The sequence below is a fragment of the Atta cephalotes genome, assembly GCF_000143395.1.
Source record: "Atta cephalotes unplaced genomic scaffold scaffold00003, whole genome shotgun sequence".
NCBI lineage: Eukaryota > Metazoa > Arthropoda > Insecta > Hymenoptera > Formicidae > Atta > Atta cephalotes.
The window spans coordinates 1697487-1716594 of record NW_012130067.1 but is presented as its reverse complement, the minus strand read 5'-3'; the positions used below and the strand labels follow the sequence as shown (position 1 = coordinate 1716594).

The following is a 19108-nucleotide window of genomic DNA, read 5'->3' as shown; positions in this document are numbered from 1 at the left end:
TCTCTTTCTAATTCCACATCATACAAATAATTATAGGATATTCGAATTCTTGCCCAGTTTTCTTACTTAATGAAGTTTACGAAATTGTAGTAGTGAATTTTCGCTTTTCCAGAAATGCGAAGGGCTCGAATTGGCTAGCAATCGGTCACTTTTCTGCATATTATTAGACATTTTATAATGAAATTTAGTCAACAGATGACAAGCTTTTGATCCAATGTTTTTGTCAACTTCAGTAAAGTAGAATAAGTAAAACAGTATAAGTTAGAACGAGAGCCTAAATAAAAAGAGACAATAATTCTATTTTTTAACTAAACTTTTTGCGTGATTCGTTTTTTCTTTTTCTTTTCGGAGAGAAAAAAAAACAAAAAATAAACTGTACAAGAAGTTCATTTCGAAAAAGAGAACAGTCTAATGTATATCCTTCTTTCTCATTCTAGTTTTGACAAAACTACTCTTAGCCAAGTCAGATCTTGTAAAGATATTTTTTCATGTTGACGCTCATTTTTAGCGTCAAAACAGATCACATGATAAAAATTGACGAATATCAAGCGTCAATTTTGATCACATGACCTGTTTTGATTTAAAAATAAGCGTCAAGATAAAAAAGCATCTTTATACAGAATCTTATGGCCGTTTCCACTAACGTAGATTAACTTTAATCTCGATTCAACTTACTAATTCTAAAGATTAGAAAAAGAAGAGTAAATTGAATCGAGATTAAAGTTAATCTACATTGATGGAAATGGGCATTAATGGAGTATAGACACGTTTGAATTTAAAAAAGCGTGCGGCAGATGGCTGCCGCGGAAGGAACGCGCGCCACCTGGCGTGTCGTGATCAGACCGGAAGCCGGTCGGACCGCGACTCGTGCTCTCAGAGGCCTCACCAGCCTTGGCCACATGTATCACGCGTTCCCGTGGAAAGAGCTCCGCAGAAAATGCGCCGCGTTTACGTAATCCGCGGTAACGCGATGCCACGCCGGTACTGGTAGGCACGCGGGTGCGTTGCGGGAATTATTTCGCGATCTTGTCGATCAGTGCTATCGCGAGTTTAACGCGAGCGAGCGAAGTTCTCTCTCGGACGAGAGAATACCGGATAGATACTGTGACGAAACCGAGCCGGGGGGGTTGTGCGCGTTCATCGTTCGCTGGTGTGTTGGCGCGTATGGTACACGTCCCAAGTGCCATTCGACGATCGTCCGTGGACTTGAGACCAGCCTCGTGATCCGCGGCGCCGTTCACGTTGCTCCGAGCGGAGGTGCGTGAACCGCGCGCCGGTGGTGAATCGCCGAAAGCGCCGAGTCAGCGCGTTCGTTCCTAACCCCCCCGCCGGGAAATAGCACGAGGTTGCGGCGCGCCTCCGCGCGCGTCTTACTGAACGCCGGCGACCTCGCGTGATCATTGCGCGACCGGACGACGTACACGCGGCGAACGTGGGTGATACATCTGCTTTGTTCCGCGCGACCGCGTGCTCGCACGCCACGCGCGCGCGTCTTACGGAAGATCTCCCCTCCTCCCCGCTTGTGACGTCCTGTGACGTGCCGAATCACGGAAGCTGACGGAAGTGGACCATCGTGTCTCCATCATCGCAACCTCCTTCGGGGTGAACAATCGTGCGAACGCCACGCGAGAGACGGAATTTTCCTTTAGCATGGAGTGGGGCATGTGAAATTCGAGGACGCGCACTAGGTTAGTTTGCCCGTCCCGTGAATTCATCGATCGCCGTTGACGGCCGTGATCGTGAATCTTTCTCCCTCCCCCCCCCCTTCGAGGACGATTTGAAAGAGCTTCCGCGGGAGAGTGACGTCCCGACGGCAGCGAGGGTGAATTCGGTGGCGGTACGCATCGACCTCGTGCACGGTCCGCGAACCTCGTGTTTTTGTTCCCTGACGGCGTGCGCCGCAAGATGGCGGCGAAGCTAGCTAGCCAAGGTGGCGCTCGGAGCGGCGGCGAGCGACAGGAGGCGGGGCCCTGTCAGTCCTACGCCAGTGTGCTGAATCCGAAAGGTGCCTCTCAAAATCGTGCCAACTCCTTCAAGAGCAACAACAAGGAGAATATTGACGATCAGGTGGCAGTGCCGCAACAGCAACAGCAACACTTGTTGCAACAGCAACAACATCAAACGACAACAAATGCGAAGGAGAAGATAGTACCAAGTGTAAAGGGTGGCAAATCCTATCAGAGAATCACACGGTGCCCTCAGACTGTCCCGAACAGCTGTCCCGAGAGACGCGATCATCACGAGAACTCGTCGAGCATGCCGGTCGCGCACGTCGACGTCGTGTCATTGGCGTCGCCGGCGCCTGGCGCGTCACGTGAGGACGACGGTCAGAATGACGCCGAACGGCTCAACAACGGCAGTGTCGGCAACGATGGTGAATTCCAGACAGTCGCCACGAAGGGCGCCCGGCGTAAGGAAAAATTGCGTGAGCAATATCGCGAGAATCATCGGGAGCGTCACCGGTTACGCGATAACAACAACCGCCATCAGCCACCACCACGTGGTCCCAATGGCGTCGGGGGTGGAGGCGCCGGTAGACGCGGCAGCGACGAGAGATCGCACAGAGAGCGCGCCGACCGCAATGGCGTCCTCGAGCATGGCCCAAAGGAGGCCCATCATTACAAGGAAGATCAGAGCATCGAGCCGGAAGCGCAATCGACATCCTTACCGCCGCCGCCGGTCAAATACGTCGAAGCGCCTTTGCCCGCGGTGAATCCCTGGACGAGAAACCGAATATCGGCAGCACAAACCGCAAAGACTCTTCCCTTACAGCAGCAGCAACAACAACAGCAACCATCCAATGTAGTCGCAACATCTACTTGCATCTTCGACAAACAGAGCGAGAGGGAAAGGAGAGTGCTGCAGCCACAGCAACAACAGCAACAGGATGCCACAGGTGAGTTACATAATTCTTCAAAGTACACTTGACGTTTTTTAACATGTTTTGTTGACAGAGTTATTCAATTAATCTCTAATTATTTTTATGTGTGTTACAGAAAGTTTTATATATTGTTAAGTAGTGTGAGCGCTTAAAAATTTTTGGAGTAAATCTCTGAGTTTTAAAAAAGATTGACTATTAAGTCACTCTTTTCCAAAAGTGGTTCAATTTTCATTCTAAATTTCGGAGTGAGATTTTACTCCAAGGAGTTTAGAAAATTTAAATAACATTTTTCTGTATGTATGATTGAAATTAATACATTAGTCTTTTATTTATATATATTAATTATATCTATTAATTATGTGTGTACAGTTAAAAAGCTTGTTGCGATAGATTAACCCACATTTTGTAAAGCTGGAGTAAATGATATCTTATTTAGAATTCATTTACTCCGTTTTTTTTTTTTAATATTTATGATCAGCTAATTGCAGCGAACTCTTCAATTATATTAATTACTATTTTACTGATTATTATTTTTTACAAGAAAACATTTGACGTAAGGAGGGAATAAATATAAGTACTCTAAGCCTTCAAGAAATTCATCCAGCTTTATGGATAGTTTTCCTCAGTTTCGTGATGAAGAGGCGTTAAATGTCGAGCGATTAATTTTGGGTGGACACCTGTCGCGAGACGCTCGTTAAGACATTTTGCATCGTTAAATATGCATTAAGTACGTACTTACCTTCAGCGTTTTTCGGCAGGAATAAATAAAGCTCCACGAACTTTACACGCGGCCTTGCGCTTAGCCCCGATTGCAAAATAACCTCTTATCGCCTTTCTTCGGACTTTCCGATAGTCATTAGTGCGCGCGCGGGTGCACGATAACGATTACATAATTATTAACTTGTCGCACTCGTGTACGATCTCATTTGATTAACGTACCACCTCGCACTTCGGTGGCTTCGCTGAAATTCGAGAGATCGTGTCGAAATATCCGATTTCACGGAAATATTATACCTATAAATAGATTGTATTATTCATGATGTCAGAGAATTTCTTTCTCTTTTTTTCCTCTCTTCTTTTCGTTGTTTCTTCATCTTTTTTAATAAGATTAAAATTGTAAATTCCATCAGACTTCATTCTTCCTGACATTTTATTTTTTTACCAACGAATAGCTTAATAATTAATTTTGATAATTATTATAATATATATATATATATATATATATATATATATACAAATTCCATAATTATATATTTGATAAAGAGAAAAAGATTATCTATTTGCCAGTTTTATCAGATTATAATTTATCGGAAGCCTTCAAATTTTTAATCACTTAAAATTGAAGTATTTCTAATTTGTCGATATTAAAAACATCCTTGTATTATTTAAATGCTGTTATTTCCAGATGTTGAGGACAATATTGCGCAAATTTATCATGCCTCTCGTTGGAAACTTGAAAATTTTTAAAAACACGTTAGAACGGCGAACATTTCTGTGATAAAACTGTACGGGTGGTCTGTTTTGGATGAGATATATATATATTACGAAACGGAGGCATGAAAATAGAAACGCGCAAGTGTGCGAGTGTGTTGAAAAATCGAGGAGATACGGCGGTCTATAAGCAAAAACTATTGATTAAGGAAAGAATCGTAAAATGTACGCGATCGCCAATGTTTCCGCGTGTTATCGAATAACTTTTTATTGTTTGTTGATTCGACTATTGTTCGCTTGCTCTGGAAAAAATTTTAGATTTAAATATGCATACACATTGCATATTTCAGAATGTAGTCGCGAAAGAACTTCTATGCCTAATGGTAATTTAATAGAATTTCTTTGCCATAATCGAATCTCACTGCAATCTTCACATTTAATAAATTTATAAAATATACTGAGGAAAATGTATTAAATTATAAAAATATTTGTTAAAATATTTGTTTAAATAATTCCAGTAGAATATTTATTAAATTGAACATATATTTATTTGGTAAAAGAATCATTAATTTAATTTAATTATTTGTTATTTCTTAAATATTTATTTTCCGTAAATAAATATTATGTTATATATTAAAATTTACATAGGTTTTACATACATTTTTCTACTAGCGTAGATTGTAGAAAAAGTGAAAGCAACTATCAAATTAAAAGAAAGCCAGTAGCGTATGTCTTTACTTTAGATATTCGATAATCGTGATAATAAGAGTGTGAGCTCAGAGTGCTCCACCGAGTCTTATCTTCACACTCTGTTAACATGTTTCAGCATATATACGTGGCATCAAAATGTCGCATGGGGAGACCAACGAGTTGTTTTCAGCAGCAATTTATTTGCATATCGGAAGATTTGATCTGCTTGAATCTGTTTTACTGAGCAAATCTGCCTTTATCTTCTAAAATACTAATGTTCAATCTTTTTTATCTTTTTAAGGATTACTTTCAGAAATAGGAAAAATCTTGTGGATATGCATAATGTTTATTTTGTTTGGATTAAATAAAAAATATATTTTTATAACTATGCGAGTCAACAAAAAATTTAGACGAACCGCACGTTGAAAATCACTGCCCTGAAGAAAATTTTCCTTTATAACGCATGTATATGTACATGTATTTTTTATGAAGGAAATATATATATATATATATGTCAAGGATAAGTTCATTCTTTATAATATATTTTTTCATTCTAATTATTGCAGAAAGGATTAAATAAAAACATTTTTTCCTGCGACAAACGAAAAAATAAAAAATACTTAAAAAAATATTTTTTGTTATGAGAAAATTTACAGAAGATTTTTTTGATATTTTTAAAATTTTCCCTCCACAAAATTTTATAATTTTCTTAATAAGCAATTTACTGCGTATATATAACGAATGAGGTAACGGGTCTTTCATTTGTATTTCTCATTTTTACAGTTTCGCAGAAGAAGTCCCGGACGATTTAAACGCCTCGTGAATGCGCGACAGGGCGTCTTGTTTCAGCGAAGCTGCTCTCTCAGCATCGCTACCGAAAATATAATACCGTGGCATTTTCGATTTGAGACGCTCGTGTAGGCGCACACATTTCCGGCGCGCGGCATAAAACTCGCCGAATCTGCGGGACCGTAATTGATCTACTTGTTCTGATCATACGGGACGAGAACTCGGGAGAGTGTCACGAGGGCAATGACATTGACACTCGTTTTGCGCTTCGGTGGACGTCGCGAATCATTTCTACAGGATGCAATCATATAACATTTCTTGCCTAATGGATTTTCTACAACAAGCCGTTAGTAATAGATCAGAAGTCAGGAGCAACTTGTAAGCGAATAGTCAATAGTGTCATGAGGCAACAATAAGTCAGTAATCAGTGACTGCATGGAAATGACATATAAATTCCATTTATTATGATTTATAACTTAGATTACGTTATAACTGACCAATCATATATTGTTATTTGCCTTGATAACTATCATCCTTTTAATTGGCTGAAACGTTGTGACGTAACAATCTAATATGATTTATTCTGGATGTAAATTTTCTAAGACTTATGATTTATATTTTAACCTATTACTTGATAATGAATAATGACTCGATTTATTGTGGAAAGCCTTATAACAGTCCATGTGCTCGAACATTCACACTTTTAGAAAAAATATCTGGTTCAATAATGTAAGAAGAATTTAAATACAGTTTATTTTTTATTAAATTATAATCCTCTTTTCCCCTTATTGAATATTTACTTGTCATTTTCATTCTTTCAGCTACATTCTGTAATCAAGCATTTTATTTTCTTGGTATATGTGTGAAGGAGAGAAAAGAGAGAGGAAACACGCAATATAAGTAATTTCTGCCAACGACACGCTCGATCGAATTCCGCGGAAAATAGGACGCAAATAATCTGCAATTCAAGTACATTTTTAGAATTAATGTACTTTCGATTTTTATTCCTGTTCAACGTCAGCCTTGAATCCGCTCATTGATCCATAGCTAGCATCGGCTTCCGATCTCGTGTGCGTGATGCGAAAAAATGCATGAAACCTTAATGGAAAGAGATGTCCAATCGGACGCATTCAGCTTTGAGCGCACCGCGAAAATGTTGGGCCTTGGTCTTGTCGCAACGGATCGACACATTCGATCCACATTAAAATATATGTCGCAGAAAGTGAGAGTCGCGAGAATGGAAAACCTGTTTCGGGGGACTTGTCCAGATAGACCGGCAAATATCTTTCGATCGAGTGCGCTGCCGCGCACACGAGGCATTTCGAATTGCTCTAGAACCTCCACTTTAACTTGGTCGTCAAGGCCTCCGTCAAGTAAAAATTCCGGGATCGAATGTAACCTCGGTAGAATTGAAAAAATACATGCTAATAAGCTGTTGAGATCCACTTAATTTAATTTCTACACAGAAGCTATATATATTTATCTCCGCATCCACGTCCATTATTAGAATACTAACATTTCGTGTATGTATATGAACATTGTAGTTCACTTCATCATGGTATGCTGTCAGGCAGCTCCTCGCCTTGATGAAGTGACCTGCAGTGTTCATAAAATATTAACATTCTAATACACTTGACACAGAAATAATCCGCGAAACGCATAGCTTTCTTAATACACATTTCAGGATAACGAAGAAGAGGAAGAAATAGGAGATTATCTTTTCATTAAATCTCTATATCAAAGACATTTTCTTTGTGTACTCGAAGATGAAACAAACCTACTCCGTAAAGTCTACTGAGGCTGAAAGTAACAGTCGAGAGTATTCCCAGGCGTCGCGAGTAGTTCTCTATCTCACCATGATTCTCTCTCTCTCTTCTTGAGGCCAGCCAGCTCTCAGTGACTCGTCGACGTTCGAATCGTGACTTCAGCATCGATACTTCGCTCCGTCGTGCAATCGCATTGATTGCAAGATATTTCATTAAGTGTATTGAGTCTGGACTAGAACATCGTTCGTTCCAATTCGCGAAGCCTTGCGACTTCGTCGAGGAATCAATCGTGAGGAATCTAATCGTTTTAACCCATTTGCTCGTTTAATTATTTATTGAGAGAAGCGAGACTCGTCTTAATGGACATTCAGGCGTGGACGTTCGTAATAATCTGTGCGGCTAAGACGCATCGTTTGTCACATTAAAATGCATATGGAGTTTCGTTCGCGCGATATATCAATGGTATTCTTATTGCTGATGCAATTAAGACCACAATTTAATTAGACCGCAACTTGGGTGGCAACGGAACGGAACGGATTGGATTGTTAAATTCGAAAGGTCGCGTACACGTGACGCGATGAAGATAGACGAAAGTAAAGATGATGCTTTCAAAAGTGAGTCGACATCATCACTGCTATCTTCATATGCATATTATAATTTGTGATGCAAACGTTACAGCGGTGTCTGGAATTTTTATAATATTTCCCAATCTCTTCAGAAATGAATGGATGATTTGGTTATTCGAGTTTAAAATTATGATTAAAAGTTGCAAAAAAAAACTGACTTTTTTAAGTAATTCTCTTCTTTAAGATAAACAGTTGATAAACAGTTGATTAGAAAATAAACAACATATATATATATGAACTCTTATTCGTTCGAGTTATTTTTTTACAAATTTTACTACGTATATAAACTCTTGTCGAACATTCTTATCTCGGTTGTGTTAACTCATTTATGTACAATCTAACTAAATCATTAAATTTTGTGCTCGTACTTTACAAGAGTATATTTTAGCTTTTATCACTGACCAAGAATTATAAATACAAACGGCATGTATTGTTCTATAACTTCCGGTAACATTTCAATAACATTCTGGTAATAGTCGCTGAATCGTGATAGGATTACGTGAAGTTATTACACCTCGTGACACGTACGACCACATCCTGGCCTAACGTTAGTTAACGTAATTTCGAGCGGAGACATTAAAATCATGAATCATGCCTTTGATATAGATTGTAAATGTTTATAATCTATGTTTAATGTTTAAAAAGCGGAAGTTTATTTTATTATTTTTTATTTTCATTGAAGATGGCGTTTCAGATTAAAATGCAATAAAATAGAAGGAAAACGCTAAAAAAAAAACTGGAAATAATAGATTCGTATAAGTCATAAATTAAATAGAGTATATCGATATTAATTATTAATAAATTAAATATAACTAACTTTCGAATAATTTGTTTCATTAAAAAAAGATTTTATCTTACATTTGTCCTACTAGGAGAGAATGTTCGAATCGTATTTAAGTCTTGTTTATTATTTTGAACGCCTACATTGAGGGCAAATTGCCATAATTATCTGGCTTCGGCATTCCTTGGTACGGAAGCAATTAAGTGTAAATATTACATGTAAAGATCAACTATAAGTAAAAAAACAACATAAAGTAACTATGAAAATTGAGTGTAAAAATAGAATTAATTTGGATAAATATGATGGAATTGTTGATGTTTTTTACCACAACTCATTTCAAATCTTCTAAATGACGCAGAATTAACAATGAAAACTTAAAGTTAATGATACATATAATTATATGAAAACTCATAAATATAAAAAGTTCGAAAACTATTTTACTGATACAATTTTTTGAGATAATGAAAAATAATTACGATAAGATAGAAATCATACGATAAGAAAATACAAGATGAAACGTTATTTAATTACAATTTTACTATATTCAACTATGATATTGCGTAACATAATTAATATTCATTACTCTCAGTAGTGCATTTTATAGTATTATATACGCTTTGACTTCTCAATTAACAGTGTACCAATTCTTGTTTTAATCTTGCCCTTTCAATTACACAATGCTATATGGCTTCCAAGACTTATCTCTCAATTAATATTTCTTACACAGTTAAAGATATTTACAACGATAATAATCGTAAGAGCTACAAAAAATTTTGACAAAAAAGAAGAATAATTAATATATTTAATAAACAGTTAAAGTGACTAAAAAAGATAAATTTGTATGAAAATTTTATTCAGCATCTACTCCATCTTCCACCTTCGACCTAACGTCGAATGTTACAGATAAAAATATTCGAAACACGCGTGTATGTGAAAGATAATCGAGGTCACGCGGTTTGGAATACAAGTTACGAAGAAATCGATAAAGATATAATTATTCAGAGACGGTTTTCGAGAAAAAAATATTTAACAGGCTATCCTGAATATATTAAATTCTGCATAGGTTGTTCATACAAAATTCTTGACTACAGTAGTCCAAGATTTGCACAAGAATATCTCCATGTAGCTTTCATATTTTTTTATGTTAGAATGAAAATTCTTTGTTTAGCTTTGGAAAATGTACAGCGTGTTGCATTAACATATTAGTCAGTATATGTCAAAAAGATTATTTTATAAAAATAATATCTTTTTTAGATATTACATTTATAAAATAACTGATGTCTAACCAATATGTTGACGCACGCGATACATTTTATTGCAAATTTATTGATATTAATTTATATCTTTAAAACGTATTACATACAATTTTATATAACTATACACATTGATTTTTAATATTTATATAGAAACATTTCTTCTTCTTATTTCCAGAAAATGGTGTTGAAAGTGGTGCCCAGCCTACAATTGTCAGAGCTCCCAGAGATAGAAGGAAATTCAATCAAAATGTATGTGATGTGTTTTTTGTCTTCTATTTTATTCATTTAGTACGCGCGTATTTATCTAAAAAAGATAAGCGATTTTAGCATACTCGATTATATTGTAAGTACAAAAGAATTTTTTATTTCTATATTATAATATATAACATATATAATTAAATGCAATTGATACATAACTTTCTGAAATACACAGAATGATGAAAATAAACTTCCAATACTTCAATAGATGTAACGAATCAAATCTTTATTTAAATTAAATGGTTTACTAAATATAATAGTGAAATATATTTATATTATATATTGTTTTATTTTAGAGAATATATACGGCATAATTTTTAATTATACATGAGGGGATTAATTACAAATATAAATTATTTAAAAGGATTTATTTTATGAGTTATATATAATTCATTTTAATACAAATGTTTAAAGTATTTATCTTTTTTCTAACGTTACAAATACTTTAAAACATTTTCTGTAACATATATATTTTTCTTGTTCATTACAACAGGCAAGTGATTTTACAAACATTGGAGACTGGCCTACTTTAGGAACACAAATAGAGGTGGGTGTTATTATTGAATTTCTGTTAAATTACTACCTTTAGCAAATTATCTAAATTATTATTTTAAATGAAACTGTTATATAATTATTATTAAATAATAAGTATTAATAATGGTTTTATCTATTCTAATTACCATAAATAATAAATTTCTTATGTCATTATTACATAATAAACTGTGCAAGATCTAGAGCTTGCAAATGATTTATTCGTGCATTTGTGAGTGTAGAAATTTTGCTAGAAAAATATCAAATATTTGTCATCTCAGATAAAAGTTTCTATGTCTGAGAACTGTTCATTATTTGTACATATTTTTTTATACACATTATATGTACGCGTTCCTCGAGTTATCTTACTTGAATTCTCTTTTATTATTTTTTATTTTTGGTATGTATACAGAATGTATTTTATCTTTTAATATAGAGGAAAACAACTGTAACTCCTTTGAAGCAAAATGGTGTGCTTAATGGTGAACCAAGTACTTCTAAGACGTGCAACATTGTCGAAAGCAAAGGCAAAGAGAACAAGGAACAGATAAACTATCAAGATGATAGCGACGAGCATATGGATAACAATGAAAAGAAAAGGAAAGGTGAGAAAATCGATCTTTATCTTTGGAATTCATTATAATAATTGCTTATAGATAATGTAATAAAGCTTTTGTAACTTTATAAATGAATTGTTTATAAATGAATTGTTCTACAATGTAAATAAGAAATGTTTTCAATCTATATTTAATTTAAATCTAATTATCATTTGTACAGCGAATAAACAAAAATGGGTCCCGCTTGAGATTGACTTGGCACAAAATCGTGGGACTATGCGATCACCGAGATTTCAAAATCATAGAGAAAGAAATGGTGAAGGTAATTTTATTTGTATATGTTGTGAATGATCGTGCGTACGTGCGTGCGTATGCTTGTATATGTATTGGAACTTAACTTCAATGTACGCATGTAGCGATAATAAAAACAAACGAATATAAATGTAATTATATTGTGATCAACAGCGAACGATGGTGAGCACTGGCGTGAAAGAGATTACGATAGATCAACTGGATATAATTCACGAGGACGCGGTGGAAGAAATTACAGAGGTAGAGGACGAGGCGGGCGTGGCCGTGGTGGTTTCAGACACCGATACGATCACGAGTATACAAATTATACGACAGACTGTGCACAAGTAATTTCTTTTTGATATACGCAGTTTAAATTATTTATTACCGCGAGTTGCGATAGTTCAATAATGATGTTACCTAAGTGGGAATCTCTCTGACCTTATTTTGATGGATAATAAGTGATAGTAGAACTGAAGATCTTTAAAGTTCATATCTATATTTGTAATTTCTGTTTCTTCAGACTTCATGTTTTCTTCTTTTTTTTACAGACCCATAAATATGAACATACCGATTCTGGATATATGATACCTTATATGGGAACATGCTATTTTAATAATGCAAATTACATAGATACCATTACATTAAAAGAATACATACGAAAACAAATGTAAATTTAATCTATATTTTTTATATCGATATAATTTGTACACATATATATCGTAATTTGGATAACATTATTTTTTTACACAGAGAATATTACTTTTCTGAAGAAAATCTTGTGAAGGACTTTTTCCTACGTCGTAAAATGAACGCTCAAGGATATTTACCTCTCACTTTGATCGCATCTTTTCAACGTGTACAAAATTTAACGGTGGATATAGATTTGGTGATAGAAGCAGTCTTGGAATCCGATAGACTGGAGCTGTTAGAATTAGAAGATGGATATAAGGTATTATTATAAACTTATTTTAAATTAATAAAATAGCGCAATCTGACGAAATCGATTACAGCACATATTTTTAAAAAAATCTAGCATATTACATATGTGTTAGATATAAAACTTGTGCTATAGCAAATAGAAGAGGATTCGCTGACACCATTAGAACTTATTTTAAGTTCGATGAATGGGGTTTGATAGTAGGCCTCATTACATTGTATTTATAATTACATTGTATTTATAATTATTCAAATCTTACATATATGTTCTTTACGCACATATATAATGGCGAATTTTTTTAATAATATAAATTTTTATTTTTCAGATTAGGACAAGATTCGATCCATTAAAATGGCCTCTTTTGGACATAGCTAGTAATATCGCCTTTTCAGATCATGTGCAACAGTCTAACCCATCTCAGTCTGAAATAATTCCTACTTCTGAAACTACATTTTGTCCTACTGCAAAGCCTTTATCTACAATGCCTGCTCCCCCAGTTCCTCGTGTGTTTGAATCTTACCATTCCATTTCAACAATAAGATATGATGAACCAGAGATAAATTCTTCCACAATAAATGAGATTTTAAATCCTGATGTGCCAGAGTTTGTGCCGACAACGGAAAGAATCAATGGATTTACCGCTACGAAACAGCAATCAAACAAAGATAACAGTAATCAAACAAAGACAACAAACAAATTTCATTTTGAAAAGATAAAAGAAACAATGGAGATTGCAGAAAAGTATCTTCTCTCTTTTAATAATAGTTCTCCCACGAATGTAAGAGGAGACAATGAATTACCGGCCACAGCAGATGTTTCTACTTCGGACAGCTTATCAGAAAGAATCAACGGAGAATCGGATTCATCAAGCGACAACGCTTGGAAGGAGGTAATTATCATTTTATTTTTTATTGTATTAAACTACAGAAATTTGCGAAAGTATTACAGAAATAAATTATAGGTGAGAAGAAGAGTCAAACATCTACATAAAGACAAAACAGAAGAAAGACATTCACACAAGGACAGAACAGAAGAGAAAGAGAAATCTGAAATGAAAAATGCAATACGAGAAGAGTTGGATTTTCAATTTGACGAGGAACTGGATTCACCGCCACCGACTGGTCGACATAATGCCTTTTCAGAATGGTTAGTTTACATATAATTAAAACGTCAAACGTGGCTTACTCGATGGGATTGACTCGTGATTTGTAGATCCGAGTTCAATCCCCTGTGTCATAGACGCGATTTTTCGCGTTTAAACCGAAAATGACTCCCTCTGGTGATTAAAATACCTTTGATCACCAATGCCATTCGGATTCGGCGTTAAACTGTAGATCCCATATATCAGTATATATATATATGCATTCGTTCTCCTATCTCCCATTGGAGATCGGATATTAAGCTAACAACCTAATTCCGGAAAAATTATTGTTTAGAAACCTCATCTAGAGGAAATTCTGATCAGATTTGGACTGTAGTGCCATTAGATGGATGGATGTTAATTTACCCTGTTAATTAACCCTGTGTGTGAACCGCTGTTTTTCACTAATGTCATGTGAACGGTGATTCGTTTATGCCAGCAGCATATTTTTCCTAATAAATTAATTTAAAAATTGGAAAAAAAATTTTTTTTGTTTTACATCTGTATTTTGTATTTTGAACATTTTTTAACTCAGATGTTTTTTTATGTAGCAAAATACAGAAGGAAATATAAAAATTATTTATGTATTAAAAAATCATAATTTTGCAATGCGTTGAAAGAAAAAAAACGGTCTAGGCAGATGAATCTATATTCACACTCTTGTGAAATGATTTTTTTACGAAAAAGATAATTTATAGATGTTTTAAAAACCGTAAAAACCTTAATTATTTTGAAAAGTGAAAATCGTAACAAAAATAAAACGATTTTTGGAAAAAAATTTAATTTTTAGTCGGAAAATTATTTATTTTATCTTACAAAAGTATGAAATAATATCCGTACAAAGAAATTTTATAATATATTTATAAAAATTTTTTGAGAGAAAAGATTCAAAGAAATTATCACTGATACTTTGTGCATCGTTTACGTACATCGCTCAAGATATCCTCAAAGTTTCATTCTCTGAAACTTTGTTATAAAATATTTTAAGTTTCTCTTGATCATAAAAATCGTTCAATTTCTTCGTCGGACATCGTCACATTAGCTTTTTGCTAATGCGATGTGAATCATGGGTCTTTCATAGGACGACTTTACTTACCTGCTCGCAAGATCACAGCAAACTAAAAATCGTTATGATCGTCCTATATTCTCACACTACTATCTGCTTCTTTCATCCCCGTTTACATGCAAGTCAATATCGAAATATTTTAGGATATTGTAATATGAATGAATTTAGGTATTTTTATTTAAAAATTTCTGCTTGTTACAATAAACTCAAAAATTTATAATATATTTAATTTATTTGAATTTATACTATATTTATTAATAATTTGAAAGTTTATAAGAATAAGGGCCGGTTGTTCCATCTTTTAATAAATTTTATCTGTGAGATAAATCTGGTAATCCGCGCATGTGAGTAATCTTGCTACTTATCCAACAGATAAAATTTACCAAAAGATGGAACAATCGGCCCTAAGAAGCTTAAATCTGAACTGTTTTTTTATCATAGCACAGAGAGAAGAGAGCGAGATGATTATTTAATCTTTTAACATTTAGATTACTGTTGATATTTTATATCTTGATACAATTGTTACAGGTCTGAAGATGACGATGATAATGAATTATCGGATAGAGATATTAATAAAATATTAATATTTACTCAAATCAGTCCTACATCATCCAGAATCCCAAAGCATGAGGGCCATGATAGAACAGGAGAGTGGACTACAAGAGTAAAAATGACTCAAGAATTAGAACAGTTTATCAATGACGGATTACATTATTATGAGGAACAATTATGGAGACAAAATTTTCAAAGAGTAAGATTAGAACTTTAATCTCTCAAATTTAGAAAAACAAATAAACAAAAATAAATCTAGAGATATTAATAAGTTATGTTAACATACAGTATGGCTCTTCTTCGTCCATTGGAAGTTACAAAACGGTTAATATGATTAGTCAGGAAGATTTCGAAAAAATGGCGCCAAAAGCTCCAAGAAAAGCAAATCCGGAAGTTCCACCACCACCACCTCCTTCTATGGAAGATTTAGAAGTTTCGATTTCATTACAGGTAATTCAAACTTTGCGAAATAAAAAATTGTCCTAGAAAAATATTATATATGCTATGTATTCGTTGAACAGCTTCCAAGCACGAGTCCAGATAAGAGAGATCATAGACAGGAAAGGAATCGTTGGAGTGATAAACTTTGTCCACGAGAAGGACGAAGAAATACCACGCCACGTTTCTTTGCCGTTGTGAAAGATGGACCGTCTGTTGATCCGAGAACGCCACGAAAAAGGAAGACTCGTCACAGCAATAATCCTCCAGTGGAGCATCATATTGGTTGGGTTATGGATGTTCGAGAACATCATCCTCGAACGTATTCCGCGGGGTATGTAATATTCGCAATAAATTTGCAGCTTAAATTGAAAAATAAACTTTTCGATATTTCAAGATAAACACTTTATTGCTAACATATAGAAATATTAAAAAGTGTAAATATTAAAATTGTACGAGGAGAAATAATTGCTAATTTTTTATGAAGTACACATAGCTTGTAAATTAAAAATATCTGGTATTGTAATCTCATTTATATTTTTGTTTTACGATTAATTGGCATGAATTCGTATTAATTATTGCTAACGATATTTTTATTTTTGTATAAAATATAACATGATGATTCATCTATCTATATGTCTTCTTTTCCCGACTGAAGAACCTTGTAGAAGTTTTAATCTGAATGATAACGGAAAAATGAAAGTTTAAATTCATTTTGCATATATATTTTTAATTTGTTTTCTATTTTATTATTTCAGGAGTAGCGCAGGCACAAGTCCTAATGAAAGTTATCTTGCTAATAGTTATGGAAGTGTTCCCAGTATCTGTGAACATCCGAGTCATGCTTTGTTGAAGGATAATGGATTTACTCAACAAGCATATCACAAATATCATTCGCGTTGCTTGAAAGGTATCAGCAATATAAATATTTTCTTAAGATATTAATTTGTATGTATGTGAATGGAGATTATAAAATGATGAATTTCTATTTTGTCTTCTTTTCCCGACTGAGAAAACTGTGTAGAAATACTTTTATCTGACTTAATTAATTAAACAAATTGTATGTTTATATTAAATCAAGATTTTTACTTACATATTATGTTCATATGTTTTTAGAACGCAAACGATTAGGTATCGGACAATCTCAAGAAATGAACACACTTTTCCGTTTCTGGTCGTTTTTTTTGCGAGAAAACTTCAATCGTACCATGTACGAGGAATTCAGAACTATAGCCAAAGAAGATGCCTGCGAAGGATACCGATACGGACTAGAGTGCCTTTTCAGATTTTACAGTTACGGCTTGGAAAAGAAGTTCAGACATACATTGTATACAGATTTTGAAATGGAAACGATACAAGATTATGAAAGCGGTAAGATAAGATTTTATATGTATTTTTATTATATGTATTGTCACAAAGTAGACAAACAGCACAAAATAGGTTGTTTAGCTATTTTATCGTATAATAGTTAAACGGTAAATTGTGCAACAACAAATCAAGTGTTTTACTAATGCCAGAAGGATACTTTTGTCCTAGGATTTTGATTAGTACTAGCACAACAAACAAAAAACAATTTGCTTACAAGCATAAGTTTATTATGCTACATTTTAATAAATTACTAGAATTGCATATCATCTTTGTTTAACGTTCGGTTAAACAGAATGAAGTGATACCTGGATACTTCGAAAATCTGAACATAACTCTGTACACAGAATATCCAGAGTAATTTTCTATAAATAAAACGCAAGCAATCTAATAAGAAAAAATGCGTATGCCGCAGGCTGTATATTATATTAATATAAATTATTACAATATCATACTAATATTAAACTGAATTATTTAAATCAATAGGACAGCTGTATGGATTGGAAAAATTTTGGGCATTTTTGAAATATTATAAAAATTCTGATCAGCTTCATGTAGATCCTCAATTGCAAGAGTACCTATCAAAATTCAAAAACATCGAAGATTTTAGAGTGGTAGAAGTGAGTATTATTGCAAAACAAATTATTATTTCTCATAATTAACTTTTTAATAGCATTTTAGAATTCATTTCTCATTTTATATAATATTTGTATCATTTTTTACAGCCTCAAATACATGAAATGCTCCAAGCTGCAAGAATACGTAATAGAACTGTTTCTGAAAGCGCTAGGGAAGATTCACTGACAAGCGAACGCCTACTTTCAGATGACTATAACACACTGCCAAACGCGCAAGAGTCGCATTTATCGCAGTTTCGAAATAGAGCTGGTTCTTTCGGCTCTAGACTGTATCATTTTCGACGACGGAATGACTCCACATCATCAAGCAGCCAGCGAAATAGGCAGAGTTCTGGTTTCTCTACGAAATCTTTCGAAGCGAGTAAATCGTAAGTCACTGCCAGAGAACGAACTCAAGCCAGCTCCGAAGCGAGCAAATCCGTCATGATTAAGACAGAGGGCTCGTCTACCTCTCAAAAATGAAATGGTGCAGCGATAAGAAAAAAACACGTAAATTTCGAATAAATCTGTGAATTGACAGAAATTATCGAATCGCCCTCTAGATGAAGTGGCGATAGTATTTTCGGTAATATACATTATTGAGAATTAATATCATAAAATGAAAAATCGCGTCTCTAATCCTATTTGTGTGATTTTAGAGATTATTATTATTGGAATATGAAGTAAATTCTTGATAATAGATTTAGAACCGTGATTTAGCGTTTAAGATTATATTTACCGATATTTAAACCCCTTGGCGTGGTAGTGCATTGCGAAAGATATTTTCACTCGCTTTTCATATTGTTTGCAATATTTAACTACGTTACAAGATAGAACCGATGTCAGAAGGATGATGAGAATGCCTGTGTACATGGAGCAATATAACGATGGAAATGTATATATTCTAATACTTTCAGTTACACTTTTATTTCATATTCTGATGCAAATATAGTGACATCTCGAACAGGCAAACATTATCTGTGCAGAAACGTCCTGTAATACTGTTTGTTTAAACGAGTTGTTTGATGCAAAAAGATGAAGTGCTACTTTTATCTAAAAGACAGCATAAAGACTAAATATATATATATATATATTATATTATATATATATATATATATATATATATATATAT

At 34.3% G+C, this 19108-nt stretch overlaps 1 protein-coding gene across 1 annotated transcript in view; it reads left to right on the top strand.

Moving 5' to 3' along the window:
• Positions 1-1905: 1905 nt before the first annotated feature.
• LOC105625720 (la-related protein 1B) overlaps positions 1906-19108 on the top strand; it is a 23858-nt gene continuing 6655 nt past the window's right edge. Inside the window, exons 1-17 of the mRNA XM_012207044.1 lie at positions 1906-2896; positions 10396-10469; positions 10972-11025; positions 11446-11614; positions 11787-11888; positions 12032-12172; positions 12398-12527; positions 12611-12809; positions 13123-13686; positions 13759-13943; positions 15533-15755; positions 15845-16020; positions 16086-16328; positions 16753-16904; positions 17111-17365; positions 17846-17979; positions 18085-18365. Coding sequence (XP_012062434.1) covers positions 1906-2896; positions 10396-10469; positions 10972-11025; positions 11446-11614; positions 11787-11888; positions 12032-12172; positions 12398-12527; positions 12611-12809; positions 13123-13686; positions 13759-13943; positions 15533-15755; positions 15845-16020; positions 16086-16328; positions 16753-16904; positions 17111-17365; positions 17846-17979; positions 18085-18365 — 4073 coding nt within the window. The remainder of the gene's footprint in view (positions 2897-10395; positions 10470-10971; positions 11026-11445; positions 11615-11786; positions 11889-12031; positions 12173-12397; positions 12528-12610; positions 12810-13122; positions 13687-13758; positions 13944-15532; positions 15756-15844; positions 16021-16085; positions 16329-16752; positions 16905-17110; positions 17366-17845; positions 17980-18084; positions 18366-19108) is intronic.